Here is a 14,831-nt window from a genome sequence, read left to right on the forward strand (position 1 = left end):
AAAAGACTGTTTAAATCAAGCAAAGAGACTGCCTTAAGATGGCTGCCATGGGTGTCCTGAAGTCTGATATTACCAGTTTGCAGTTTTTGAAAATGCTCAATGTGGATTACAATTAGGACATGCAAAGACAACTCCTGAGTTTTCTGATGCCTACAATTGCTGCAAAGATGAACTGAAACTTTATTGGCTCTCACTATTTGTATTTCTATGAAGTTAAACTATCCAGGTAGAAAGTTTACCAGGATAATAGTGATTTGCAGGTTTGCCAGACTGTAACCCCGTACTGTTGAATATCTTGTTATTTTGTCCATGTTTGTGCATGTGCTTGATCGATAAAAAATAACCCTTGTTTTGAGAGATTAAATAGACTGGGCCTGTACTCATTGGAGATTAGAAGGCTGAGGGGGGATCTTATAGAAACTTACAAGATAATGAAGGGGCTAGATAGGGTAGAGGAAGAGAGATTCTTTCCGCTTAGAAAGGAAACTAGAACTAGAGGGCACAGCCTCAAAATAGGTCGGGGGGATGCAGTTTTGAACAGAGTTGAGGAGAAACTTCTTCACTCTGAGGGTGGTGAATCTCTGGAATTCTCTGCCCGTTGAAATGGTGGAGGCTACTTCGTTGAATATGTTTAAGTCATGGATTGACAGATTTCTGATAGATTAGGGAATTAAGGATTATAGGGAGCAGGTGGGAAAGTGGAACTGATCCACTTCAGATCAGCCATGATCTTATTGAATGGCGGGGCAGGCTCGAAGGGCTAGATGGCCTACTGCTGCTCCTATTTCTTATGTTCTAAACGCAAGAAAGCCTGTCATCAGCACATAAATGGTTAAGCACAGACCTTCATCCTTATAAATGACAAGACAAATCCTTCTAAGATCAAATCAAGGAGTGAGAATGAAAGGCCGAGTCCTGACACATGTCCTCCCCACTTTAACATCTGTTTGTATCATCTGTACTCATTTTCAATGCAATGGCTTTGTTTCAGGAGAGCGAAGTCTCGATTTCCATTCGCTTTCGTGTGAAGAAATGTTACCAGACACTATCCCTGAACAACCTGACTCCAATGTGACCAAATACTGCCTTTGTTTCATAACGTCAGCTGAGTAAAAACTTGGTCAAAGATGTTAGTTGTAAAGAGCAATTTAAAGGAGAGGGGGAGAGAGAGAGACAGAGAGCTGGAGTGGGCGCGGGAGGGAATTCGAGAGTTCAAGCATCAAGGGAGCTGTGTGGAGATTGATCCTGAACCATTCGCTCACCTTTGACCCACAGAAACATCTTGAACATGGCTTCCCCGTGCGGGTTTCGAACTGAGCAGGTTGCTGTCACTTCCTCCTCATCCTGGTGTCCCAGCAGGATTAGGGAGCCAGTCACCAGATGCCCATCTCTGACCCGCCACGACGCCAACCATCCTTGCGTTTGATTACCACTGATGTTGGCATGGGGTAGGTGCCAGGTGAGATCTCCAGGTGGGTTGGAGTTGGCCACACAGACACAGGTGATCCCCTCTGAACTGCGGGTGCAGGCTGACTCCTGGGAAATCTCAGGCTTATCTGAGGAGAGAAGGAGAACACTGAGAATACCTCGGAGCAGGGTTAGAGCGTAAGATAGATTCTGAACATGAAATAATCATCCGTGACTCCGATATCTCAGACTCAACTATCCCAACACTCCCCTGTCCAGACTCCCATCTTCAAACATCCAAGAATTTCAACTCATCCCAAACTCTACTCCCCGTGTCTAAACTTGCACTGAGTCCCATTCACTCATCACTCTTTGTTCACTGAGCTACAATGACATCTCTATAATCTCCTTCAGTTCCTCCAACTCTCCCTATTTCTATAACCCCTCTAGCTCTTCCAGCCTTTGCTTATCTCAGAAACCTCCTCCAGCACCTACATCCTTTCTATTCCTGTAACCTTTTCCAGCCCCAACAATCCTACCTATCTCTGTAACCACCTCAAGCCCCAACAATCCTCCCTATTTCTGTGTGCTCATCGAGCCTCTACAATCCTCCCAATTGCTGTAACCTCCTCCAATCACTACAACCCTTCCTATCCCTATAAACTCTTGTCATCCCTACAACACTCTCTCTATTACCTCCATGTGCCTATCTCTGTAACTTCCCTCAGTCCTGACAATTCTCCCTATCTCTGTAATCTCCCCCAGCCCCCTACAATGCTCCCTATCTCTGTAACTCTCCAGTCCCGACAACCCTCCCTACCTCTGAAACCTCCTCCAACTCTACAACCTTCCCTATCTCTGTAACTGCCTCCAGTCTCCACAACCCTCCCTATCCCTATAACCCCCTCCAGCCCCTACAACTCTCCCTATCCCTGTAACTGCCTTGAGCGTCTACAACCCTCCCTATCTCTGTAATCTCCTGCCCCTACAACTCTCTCTATCTCCATAATTTCCTCCAGCCCTTACAACCATTTCTATCACTGTAACCTCCTCCAGCCACATAATCTCCTTCAGTCCCGACACCCCTCCCTATCTCTATAATCTCCTACAACCCTCCCTATCTGTAACTGCCTTGAGCCTCTACAACCCTCCCTAACTCTGTAACCTCCTCCAGACCCTACAACACTTCCTATCTCTGTAATCTTCTCCAGCCTCTACAAACCTCCCAGTCTACTCCCTGCAGAATTCCCTAACTCTGTGATCTTCTTCAACTCTACAACCTTCTGCGATTTCTGCGCTCCTTCTGTTTCAACCCCTTGAACATCCCCCAATTCTCATCACTCCACCATTGGCAACTATGCCTTTAGCTGGTTATGCTAAACTCCAGCAGGCAGGCTGTCCTCAGACAGGAAGTGTTGGGTTTTTAAGAAGAGTTGGGTAGAGTTAAATGCTTACATTGCACATCCAGGTGGGTAACGTTGGAGGTGCTGTTACCCAATGGGTTCCTCACTGTGCAATAGAAACTTGCATCATTCTCCCGTGTTACAGGAGTGAAGGAGAGAGTGCAGATACTTGTCTTTAACTGGGTGCTGGTGTTCCCCTTGACTCTGAACCAGGTGTAATGAGATATCGGCGGCACACTTTCACTGGAGCAGGTTAATGTGATATTGCTTCCCTCTCTGATCCCACCTGAGGATCCACTGATGGACACCATCGTCTTCTGTGGAGGATCTGGAACAGGAACACAGGAGAATCAGCAGCTCATCCCCACCCCTGACAATCCTCCGAGATCTTTGCGCCCCTCCAATTCCGGACTCCATCACTCCACCATTAGCAGCAGCGCTTTCAGCTGCCTAGACCCTCAGCTCTGGAACTCCCTCTGTCATTTCTCATCTCCTTGGAAGAGAACCTGACCCTGAGTCACATCAGGACAGGTTGGAACAGGCGAGCAAAAGCTGGTGAAGAAAACTGGTGAAGAATTAAGACGATGCCAATGGCTTCACTGAAACCACGATGGTAAAGAACGAAAGAATGTATCTGTACACTCACACTCCACAGTGATGGTGATGGACCCCGCCATTGCTCCATGTTCATTCTCTGCCACACACTGATAGTCTCCAGTGTCCCTGGATGTAACGTGAGGAATCACCAACCACAGCTCATTGTCGGATCTTGTTCTGTTTATTGTGACATTAAGATGTCTCCAGGTCAGGTTAGAAGCTGGGAAGCTCTCAACAGAGCAGATTATCACTGTCGAATTCCCCTCAGTTATATTGATCCATGAAGAGTTAATCATATCAGGAGAAGTCATTGAGAGATTCTGTGGTGAATCTAAAAACAAAGATTTAATTGTGAGCAAACACAGTACACAGCAAGAGTCCATGCTTCATCACTCTCTATCTGATATGTATCTGCATTTTAAAACATCTTTCCCCATTGCAAAATCCAATATCAACATTGAGAGTGGTCCCTCCCCCCATGTGTTTGTTTTTATTTATTCACGGGATGTGAGTGTCGCTGGTAGGACAGCATTTATTATCCATCTCTAATCGCCCTTGGAAAGATGGTGGTGAGTTATTCACTGCAAAACTCCCAGTCTCTAACTTGGTCTTGTTGCCATAGTATTGATATGGCTAGGTACAGTTAGATTTCTGGTCAGTGGTAATCCCCAGGATTTTGATAGTGGGGGAGTCAGTGATGGTAAATAGCATTGAATGTCAAGGGGAGATTGTTAAAATCTCTCCTTCAAGACAGGAGTTGCCTGGCACTTGGGTAGCACAAACGTTATTTGTCACTTCTCATCCCAAGCTGACTCTTATTCAGGTTTTGCTGCATATCTGGGATTGTGTATACATGCCTAATTATGTATACTCATTTGCGTGTGTGATGTTGAAGTCTGTGTACACTCACGTTCCACAGTGATGGTGATGGACCTCTCCACTGCTCCATGTTCATTCTCTGCCATACACTGATAGTCTCCAGTGTCCCTGGATGTAACGCGAGGAATCACCAACCACAGCTCGTTGTTGGATCTTGTTCTGTTCACTGTGACATTAAGATGTCTCCAGGTCAGGTTAGAAGCTGGGAAGCTCTCGACAGAGCAGATTATCACTGTCGAATTCCCCTCAGTTGTATTGATCCATGAATCGTTCATCATTTCAGGAGAACTCATTGAGAGATTCTGTGGTATGTCTAAAAACAAAAGGAAGATTTTATTGTGAGAAAACACAATGCACAGTAAGACTCCATGCTTCCTCTTTCTCTATCTGATGTCTATTTGCATTTCAGGATATCTTTCCTCTTTATAAGTTGCAAAGTCACATTTACAATGACCACTGAGTATGTGTGATTCTCACTATTCTTTCACAAGATGTGCACATTGCAGGTAAGACCAGCATTCGTTGCCCTTCCCTAATTGCCCTGTTAGAAGCTGAATTGCTGTAGTCCATGTGGCATAATATACCCAGAGTGTTGTTGGGGACAGAGTTCAAGGATTTTAATCCAATAACCGTGAGGGAATGGCCAATAAATTTTCAAATCAAGATGGTAAGTAGCTTGGTAGGGAATCTGTTGGCAGTGGTGTCCCCATATAGCTGTTGCCCTGTCCTGGTAGGTGACTTTAGTATCTTCAAATTTGGGTGACCACCTATGAATGAAATAACAATATATTTAGAGGGAAACATCTATTTATAGAGAGTAATATAAAGGCTGCCATCCTCCAACACTTGATAAAACCAATCTGATTTCATATAGAGCTATGTCACAAGTAATAATTATCTCTTTTGAGGAGTCAAGATAAACTAAGAGAGTGGATGTCTGCAGTTAAACACATTCAGAGGCCTCTTTCTGATATTCTTTCCATACCTTCGCTAGTGCTTCTTGAGCAGTGTGTGTTGGGGTGCCAAAGATTGGGAATAAAGTACCCATAATAGCTCACCATGCCTAAAGAAGATTTCAATTCTGATATATTTCTGGGGGCTGGTACTTCCTTAATTGCTTTGAACATAAGTTACAGCTCATTCGCATCTACTCTGAATCCTAAACATGTCATTTCTTGAGCCCAGAATGTACATTTCTCCCTTTTTAGCCTCAGTCCAGCCTGCTTAAATCTTTTTGAAGTTTCTTTGAAATTTGCTGGATGTTCCTCTTCAGACGCTTCTGTAATAAGTATAGCGTCTAGATAGACAACCAACTTTAGTAGGTTCTGTAGTAAGCTTTCCATCATGAGCTGGAAAATTTCACATGCGGATGGTACCCTGACGAGTAGCCAAGTATACTGGTATACGTCTTTGTGGGTGTTGATTGTAACAAATTCTCTTGACACCTTATCTAATTCAAATTGTTGATATACATGGCTCATATCAAGTTTAGTATAAGAAACCTCCTGCAAATTTAGCTTGCAAATCTTTAAATCTTGGTATTGGGTATTGATCTAATTTTGCTGCTTAATTGAATGTCAATTAGCAGTCCTCACAAATCCCATAGTTCTATCTGGCTTAACTACTGGCATGATGTGAGTTGGCCACTCTGAAAACTGTACAGGCTTAATAATGTCTAACTCTTCCAGATTCGAGTTCAGACTCAGCTTTATCATGTAAGGCATAGGTATAGGTCAGGTTCTGTTAAATTTGGCCATGGTCTCAGGACCCACCTACATATTTGCATTTAGGCCCTGAAACTTGCCTAATTCATCTTGGAACACCTCGATCCTTTTTGAAAACATTCTGGAAGTTTTCATTATAGATCTTGAAGATTTCCATCCAATTTAATTTAACTTGGTGAAGCCAAGCTCAGCCCATTAAACTGAGCCCCTGGCCCTCTACGATATTAGGGGCAGTTGAGCTGACTTCTGCTAGTGAATTTGGGGCATTATTGCTGCTTCTAGGATCCTCAAAGCATCCACAGTATATGTTGCCAGCATAGCCATCATGCTTCTTAACTGTTGGGGGCTGAACCCTTCCTTGTAAATAACAAAACGTTTGTTCCTCTATAACTGTAGGGGAGGCACCAGTATCCACCTCCATTCTGAATGGTTGACTGTTAATGCTGCAGACTAGTCTGTCTCTCAGCATGTCGTTGAGTGCAGACTCAAACTTTGTTAAGCCAATTGCCTTAAGCATGCCATGAATGCCATTATGCGCTCCCCTGGGGTTCTTGCAGTCAAATTAAATTTGTATCACTGAATGTTCACTGAGGCAGTCATGATCCTTAATCAATTCAACAAGCTCCTCAAAGATTTTGGTGTTGGGTGCATCTGGAGAAGTTGGATTCCTTATCAGGCTATTTATATTTGTCTGCTGCTTCCCTTCTCCCAGGTTTAATTGGCCTTAAACAAAATGCATGCTTTTGACATATTGCACCCACTGCTCCGTGTTAGGTTTTCCAAAAAGGGGCATTTTACTACTTAAACATGTTGCTGAACATGTTTGCTGCTTGTCTACCACACGAGGTCTGCTCTGCCAATTTCTGCAGCAATAGGAAGGCACTCCCATTGATCCTTATTGCCAAATGAAGTACCTTCAAAGATGGGTGACCACCAAATAGATCAATGGATGAACAATTTATTGGAGGAAAATGACTATTTAAAAGGGTGACATAAAAGCAATTGTATTCCATGACTCCAGATTCCTGACTGCAGGGAAAATTCATGCTCAGTCCCATGATTCATGCCCTCCACTCCAATTGGCTGAATGGAGCACATGACCCTCCAAGAACATGCCCCCTAAAGGGGCACGCTATCTTAGTGAGAGAGATGCTGGGTTTGGGAGGTGCTGCCTAAGGAGCCTTGGTGAGTTGCTGCAGTGCATCTTGTAGATGGTACACATGGCTGTCACTGTGCATTGCGGGTGGAGGGAGTGAATGTTGAAGGTGATGGAGGGGCTGCCAGTCCAGTGGCTACTTTGTCCTTGTGTGTGTGTGCGTGCGTGTGTGATGTGGAAGTCTGTGCACACTCACGTTCCACAGTGATGGTGATGGACCCCTCCACTGCTCCAAGTTCATTCTCTGCCACACACTGATATACTCCGCTGTCCCTGGATGTAACGTGAGGAATCACCAACCACAGCTCATTGTTGGATCTTGTTCTGTTCACTGTGACATTAAGATGTCTCCAGGTCAGGTTAGAAGCTGGGAAGCTCTCGACAGAGCAGATTATCACTGTCGAATTCCCCTCAATTATATTGACCCATGAACCGTTAATCGTATTAGGAGAACTCAGTGAGAGATTCCGTGGTACATCTAAGAACAAAGCGAGATTTTATTGTGAGAAAACACAATGTACAGTAAGACCCCATGCTTCTTCTCTTTCTATATGATGTCTATTTGCATTTCAGGATATCTTTCCTCTGCATAAGTTGCTAAGTCACATTTATAATGTCCACTGAGTATGTGTGTTTTTCACTATTCTTATACAAGATATGCACATTGCTGATAAGGCCAGCAATCATTGCCCATCCCTAATTGCCCCATTATAAGCTGAGTTGCCTTCCTGATCTGCTGTAGTCCATGTGGCACCAATACACCCAGAGTGCTGTTGGGGACAGAGTTCAAGAATTTTAATCCAATGACCGTGAGGGAACAGCTAATAAATTTCCAAATCAAGATGGTAAGTAGCTTGGTGGGGAGCTTGTTGGCAGCGGTGTTCCCATGCATCTGCTGCCCTTACCTTGATGTTGAAGGAGCATTGACAAGTTGCTGCAGTGCACTGTGTGGATGGTTCAAACTGCTGCCATTGTGCATTAGTGGTGGAGGGGTTGAATATTGATGATGATGAATATAGTGACGAACAAACGGTGTGTGTTTCCTGTGTCTGCATGTCTGTGTATCTCTGTGTATATTTCTGGAATGTCTGCATATGATGTTTCTGTGTGTTTTTGAATGTGCACAAGAGTGTGTTTGAGAGTGTGTGATGTTGCCGTCTGTGTACACTCACGTTCCACAGTGATGGTGATGGACCCCTCCACTGCTCCATGTTCATTCTCTGCCACACATTGATAGTCTCCAGTGTCCCTGGGTGTAATGTGAGGAATCACCAACCACAGCTCATTGTTGGATCTTGTTTTGTTCACTGCGACATTAAGATGTCTCCAGGTTAGGTTAGAAGCTGGGAAGCTCTCAACAGAGCAGATTATCACTGTTGAATTCCCCTCAGTTATGTTGATCGATGAAGAGTTAATCATTTCAGGAGAAGTCAATGAGAGATTCTGAGGTGCATCTAAAATTAAATAAAGATCAGTTAAATTGCAGCAACTGTAAAGCACTGTGAGAGGCTCTGAGAATGTGAAAGTTGTTATATGAATGCAGTTTACTGCACCACAAAGCACAAAATCCAGACACGCACTTCAGTTCAGTACTGAGAGAGTGCTGCACTGTCAGAGGGTTAGTATTGAGGGACTGCTGCACAGTCAGAGGGTCAGTGCTGAGGGAGTGCCACACTGTCAGAGGATCAATACTGAGGGAATGTCACACTGTCAGAGGGTCTGTACTGAGGGAGTGCTGCACTATCAGAGGGTCACTACTGAGGGAGTCTCGCACTGTCAGAGGGTCGGTACTGAGGGAGTGCTGCACTGTCAGAGGGTTAGTACTGAGGGAGTGCCACACTGTCAGAGGGTCAGTATTGAGGGAGTGCCGCTCAATCAGAAGATCTAATGAGGGAGATTGTCAGATGGTCAGTACTGAGGGAATGCTGCACTATCAGAGGGTCAGTACTGAGGGAGTGCCGCACTGTCAGAGGGTCATTACTGAGAGAGTGTCTCACTGTCAGAGAGTCAGTGCTGAGGGAGTGCCACACTCCCAGAGTGTCAGTACTGAGGGAGTGCTGAACTGTCAGAGGGTCAGTACTGAGGGAGTGCTGCACTGTCAGAGGGTCAGTACTGAGGGAGTGCCACACTCTTAGAGGGTCAGTTCTGAGGAACTGCCACACTGTCAGAGGGTCAGTATTGAGGGAGTGCCACATTGTCAGAGGGTCAGTGCTGAGGGAGTGCCGCACTGTCAGAGGGTCAGTACTGAGAGAGTGCCGCACTGTCAGAGTGTCAGTACTGAGGGAGTGCCGCACTGTCAGAGGGTCAGTGCTGAGGGAGTGCCGCACTGTCAGAGGGTCAGTACTGAGGGAGTGCCGCACTGTCAGAGCGTCAGTACTGAGGGAGTGCCGCACTGTCAGAGGGTCAGTACTGAGGCAGTGCCATACTCTCAGAGGTCAGTACTGAGGGAGTGCCGCACTGTCAGAGGGTTAGTACTGAGAGAGTGCCGCACTGTCAGAGGGTTTGAACCGATGGAGTGCTGCAACATCAGTGGTGAATTTTTAATCAGATAAAGACAAATGTCCCTTTGCGATGTATTGTGCTCTTTATGGTATTTTCACGTGCACAATCTAAACCATTCGGGCTAATGTAGAATAGATGATGCCTGTACTTACACAACACAGTTAGTACGACGATCTGCTCGGATGAAACAGATGGGTATCTCACTCTACAAGTGAGATTGTGGCCGTGGTGTTTGGGTGATGGGATCAGAGTCAGAACAGAAGTATAGGTCAGAGTGACACCATGCTGAGTTACAGTGTTTGAGACTGATCCAGGTATGTCAGTGGGAGTGTCCCAGGTTAAGACAGGTGCTGTTCCATTGCACGTTGTGTTGAAGGTGCAGATTATGTCCACACGCTTTCCTGCAATAATTTCAGCAGGGAATATCGTGGGTTTATCTGTGAAATCTAACACATAGAGAATGGATCCTTTTAGATAAATATAACATGAAGCATCAGTTCAAATAGAAATCACAGTCCCACAAGAGAAATCATTGTTACAAGGATGAACTCTGAACTCAATCAGAGACCATTGAACAAAGAACAAAGAAAATTACAGCACAGGAACAGGCCCTTCGGACCTCCAAGCCTGCACCGACCATGCTGCCTGACTGAACCAAAACCCTCTACCCTCCGGGGACCATATCCTTCTATTCCTATCCTATTCACATATTTGTCAGGATGCCCCTTAGAAGTCACAACCGTATCCGCTTCCACTACTTCACCCTGGCAGCGAGTTCCAGACACCCACCACCCTCTGTGCAAAGAATCTGCCTCGTATATCTCCTTTAAACCTTGCCCCTCACACTTTAAGCCTATGCTCCCTAGTAATTGGCTCTTCCACTCTGGGAAAAAGCTTCTGACTATCCACTCTATCCATGCCTCTCATTATCTTGTAGACTTCTATCAGATCGCCCCTTAATCTCCGTAGTTCCATTGAGAACAAACCAATTTTTTCCAACCTCTCCTCATGGCTGATGCCCTCCATACCAGGCAATATCCTGGTAAATCTTTTCTGCATCCTCTCCAAAGCCTCCACATCCTTCTGGGAGTTTGGCAACCAGAATTGAACACTATATTCCAAGTGCGGCCTAACTAAGGTTCTAAATTGAATTGACAATCGCTGGTGAGGTGTTGCTAGAAAGCTTTGATTGCACAGATATGCTCAAATAAAGAGTGAGTACCCTGCTGCCCTCCGCCACTCCCCCACGCCCATAGTGAGATTACAGCACGTTGCCTCTCATTTAACTGAGTGGTGATGTGGATGTGCCAGCGTTGGACTGGGGTAAACACAGTAAAAAGTCTGACAACACCAGGTTTAAGTCCAACCAATTTATTTGATAGTACACTCACTAGCTTTCAGGGTTAGCCTCTTCATCAGGTGAATGGAGAGTTCTGGCCTCAGACAGAGCATATAAAGCACAGACAGTTTACAGATTACTGATTAGAATGCGAATCTTTACACCTAACCTGCTGTTCTAGTCTTAAAGTGGCCGACAATGTGAGTGGAAGGAGCACTGATCACAGGTTAAAAAAATGTGTATTGTCTCCAGACAGTACAGTAAGTGAGGTTTTGCAAACCCAGGCAAGTCATGGGGGTTACAGATAGTGCGACATGAACCCAAGATCCTTGTTGAGACTGTCCTCATGTGTGCGGAACTTGGCTATCAGTCTCTGCTCAGCAACGCTGCGCTGTTGTGTGTCGTGAAGGCGGCCAAGGCGGCATTCTCCAAGGCGGCCTTCACGACACACGACAGCGCAGAGTCGCTGAGCAGAGACTGATAACCAAGTTCCGCACACATGAGGACGGTCTCAACAAGGATCCTGTCACACTATCTGTAACCCCCGTGACTTGCCTGGGTTTGCAAAACCTCACTTACTGTACTGTCTGGAGACAATACACATTTTTTTAACCTGTGATCAGTGCTCCTTCCACTCACATTGTCAGCCACTTTAAGACTTGAACAGCAGGTTAGGTGTAAAGATTCACATTCTAATCAGTAATCTGTAAACTGTCTGTGCTTTATATGCTCTGTCTGAGGCCAGAACTCTCCATTCACCTGACGAAGGGGCTAACCCGAAAGCTTGTGAGTTTACTATCAAATAAATCGGTTGGACTGAAACCTGGTGTTGTCAGACTTTTTACTGTGTTCACTGAGTGGGACAGCATGTCGAGAAGACCAGCACTATGTTAGCTCAGTCAGGAAAGCAGAGTGACCAGGGTGTGGGCCGGATCAACGATGAGTGAGGAAGAATCAAGCAGAAGGAAAAACAAACAAAAGAAAACAATCCTAAAAATTAGGTCAAGGAACATTATGATTGTAATGGGAAGAGATTTGGAAAAACGCACCAAAGGAGCTGCAACAACACTCATTGCAGGAAATATCAGGAAGGAAAGACAAAGTGATATTGTCAAAATGTTCACAGAATTCCCCAGTTTGTTGTGGGATACAGCTGACTTACTGGCCGAATGCAAAATGTTTAAACAGCATACAGAGTGATGCTAGAGATTTTTCCCACCCCTTCTGCCATGGGATTCATAGCAGGCAGGACCGGACCATGCAAAGGTTTGTTGGCTTTGTGTGGAATTTTCCGGTTTTGGGGTGAGAGCAGCCAAAAAAACCCGCCCCTGGTTTCTTGATTCAGTTGTCACTGAACCAGACAAACAAGCCTGAAAAATTCTCCTTGCAGTGAAGGTCTACACAGGCTGAACTCGTCAATATCAACAGCGGAAGAGTAAACATTCCCAAAATAAAATGAACTACATTTGAAGACTGATTGACATCTTGACATCACCTGGAGGGAAGTGTGTCATAACAGCCCACTTCAGTGATTGCATGAATAAGCTTCCTATAACAAATCTCACCCTTCTTGAAGTATTTACTCGGTAGGAATAGAGAAACAAATAATTTTGTGGTCTATGTACCATTATTTACTCTTTTCTTTGGCATGGTTGCACAGTGGTTAGCACTGCTGCTTCACAGTTCCACGGACCTGGGTTTGATTCCCGGCTTGGAATGTGTGGATTAGGTTGATTGGCCATGCTAAGAAATTGTCCTTTAGTATCTAGGGATGTGTAGGTTAGAGGGATTAGTGGGTGTAATATGTAGGGATATGGGTGTAGGACCTTGGTGGGATTGTGTTTGGTGCAGACTCAATGGGCTGAAGGGCCTTTTTCTGCACTGTAGGATTCTATGTTTTTGGGTCACTGTCTGTGTGAAGTTTGCACATTCTCCCCGTGTCTGTGTGGGTTTTTTCCGGGTGCTCTGGTTTCCTCCCACAGTCTAAAGATGTGTGGGCTAGGTTGATTGGCCATTCTAAAATTGCCCCTTAGAGTCCTGAGATGTGTCGGTAAGAGGGATTAGTGGGTAAAATATGTGAGGATATCGGGGGTAGAGCCTGGGTGGGATTGTGGTCAGTGCAGACTTGATGGGCCAAATGGACTCTTTCTGTACTGTAGAGTTTCTATGATTTCTTTTTCAGCCTGTTCAATCTGTAGTTATAGTTCATGGCATTTTTCCACAGTATAAGTTCCTGTGTCATTTGCATGTGTTTCTTTTTGTTCATTCACAGGGCGAATTCACATTGTGAATAGTTGAGTTATTATAAAATATTGCACTTACCAGAAATGTGAACCTGGGTTGCAGGGTAGTAGCTGTAACTATTCTTGTTGTCAAATTCTATCCTGAAAAAATAAGGTCCAGCATCTTCCTTTCTGACATTGTTTATAATCAGGGAACAGTCACCATCTTTCAGGTCTCCAGACAGCCAGGTCCGACCGTGGAATTGTGGTGCCTCCTGATTGTGATCCTTGGAGTGAAAGGCTAGAGATGATGATGACTGTTTTTCATTATTAAACCAGATTCCGGCTCGTGGCTGGTTTGCCAATTGTGATGGATAACTGTACTGACATGGAATCTGTACGCATGAACCTTCCTGTGCTGTCACCTCTTGTGGAATGTCATTTTTCCACTCCTGTGACAGTCCAACTGGGGAGAGAAATATCAATATTTAAAACTGGATGTTTTGTAGATCCACTAGGCCAATATTCACCCCCTCCATCACTGGTGCACAGTGGCTGCAGTGTGGACCATCTACAGAATGACAAGAAACTCCCCAAAATTTCAGAATGGATGAAAGAAAATCTTGGACACAAGAGTGGACCAGTTCATTCTATACTGGCACATGGTCCTCAGGACCCTGTTTAATGGTGTCAGTCTCCACCCAACACAATGTCCACAAGAATGAGACACATTCAGTGCTAATTTACAAACCAGCGATAAAGGATAAGTGAGAATCCATAGGATTGTATCAGATCAAGCAAATAAACGGACCATTCGGCTTATCTGCTGCATGCCGGTGCTGCTGCTCCTTACAAAATTCCTCTCAATCCCCTGTTATTGTCAGTGGGGTTTTCCAGTGTGGTGGCAATTATAGTCTGGAAACCAATGTCACAGTATAAAGGTAAAACTTCATTAAAAACCAGTGATCAATGGGATAAATTATACCGATGGTCTCAGGTGTAGAATACCTGTACCGTTTGAATAAATTCTAATGTTATCATTATAAAACAGGACTCATACATTTTCTTAATCTGATTCTCCGCCTTTGGTTAGTTTATAAGTAATTTCATTTAATGTCCATGCATCAACATAGATCATTGTCAGATACTTCAGCCAATTGCTTAGTACTTTCCAGCATAATGTTTTCTCATTTGTCTATTACATATGGGACGTTACTCCCATCTTGGCTAAAGTGACTTCCTTGTTGCCTGGATACAGTAGATGATACTGTAAAGGTCAAAGTGGAGTTCCCACTGCCAAGCTGAATAGACGTCTATTCCTGAATCCAGGGTCATGTCTAGGCTGTAAATCAACTTACTCATAAATTTGCAAAATATATTCCCCCATTATGCCCTCACAGATATGAGGATCAGAATTAGGCTATTCAGCCCATTGAGTCCACTCCGCAATTCGATCATGGCTGATATGATCCTTAGCCCCATTTTCCTGCCTTCTCCCCGTAACCCTTGAACCCATTACCAATTAAAAATCTAACTCCTCCTTAAATTTACTCACACTCCCAGCATCCACCGCACTCTGGGGTAGTAAATTACACAGATTCA

The 14,831-nt window shown here is 44.6% G+C and overlaps 2 protein-coding genes across 2 annotated transcripts in view; one reads left to right on the top strand and one right to left on the bottom strand.

Annotated features, from left to right (window-relative positions):
• The window catches only part of LOC145354069 (uncharacterized), a 169,524-nt gene that overhangs the window by 64,053 nt on the left and 90,640 nt on the right, over positions 1-14,831 (top strand). The window lies entirely within an intron of this gene.
• Positions 1-14,831, bottom strand: part of LOC145353721 (sialic acid-binding Ig-like lectin 12) — a 71,158-nt gene that overhangs the window by 4,364 nt on the left and 51,963 nt on the right. Inside the window, exons 3-7 of the mRNA XM_080204489.1 lie at positions 13,330-13,695; positions 4,318-4,599; positions 3,457-3,738; positions 2,863-3,138; positions 1,263-1,556 (exon numbers count right to left, since the gene is read on the bottom strand). Coding sequence (XP_080060615.1) covers positions 1,263-1,556; positions 2,863-3,138; positions 3,457-3,738; positions 4,318-4,599; positions 13,330-13,695 — 1,500 coding nt within the window. The remainder of the gene's footprint in view (positions 1-1,262; positions 1,557-2,862; positions 3,139-3,456; positions 3,739-4,317; positions 4,600-13,329; positions 13,696-14,831) is intronic.

Source organism: Carcharhinus amblyrhynchos, chromosome 16 (assembly GCF_965287045.1).
Source record: "Carcharhinus amblyrhynchos chromosome 16, sCarAmb.v2.hapA, whole genome shotgun sequence".
Classification (NCBI taxonomy): domain Eukaryota; kingdom Metazoa; phylum Chordata; class Chondrichthyes; order Carcharhiniformes; family Carcharhinidae; genus Carcharhinus; species Carcharhinus amblyrhynchos.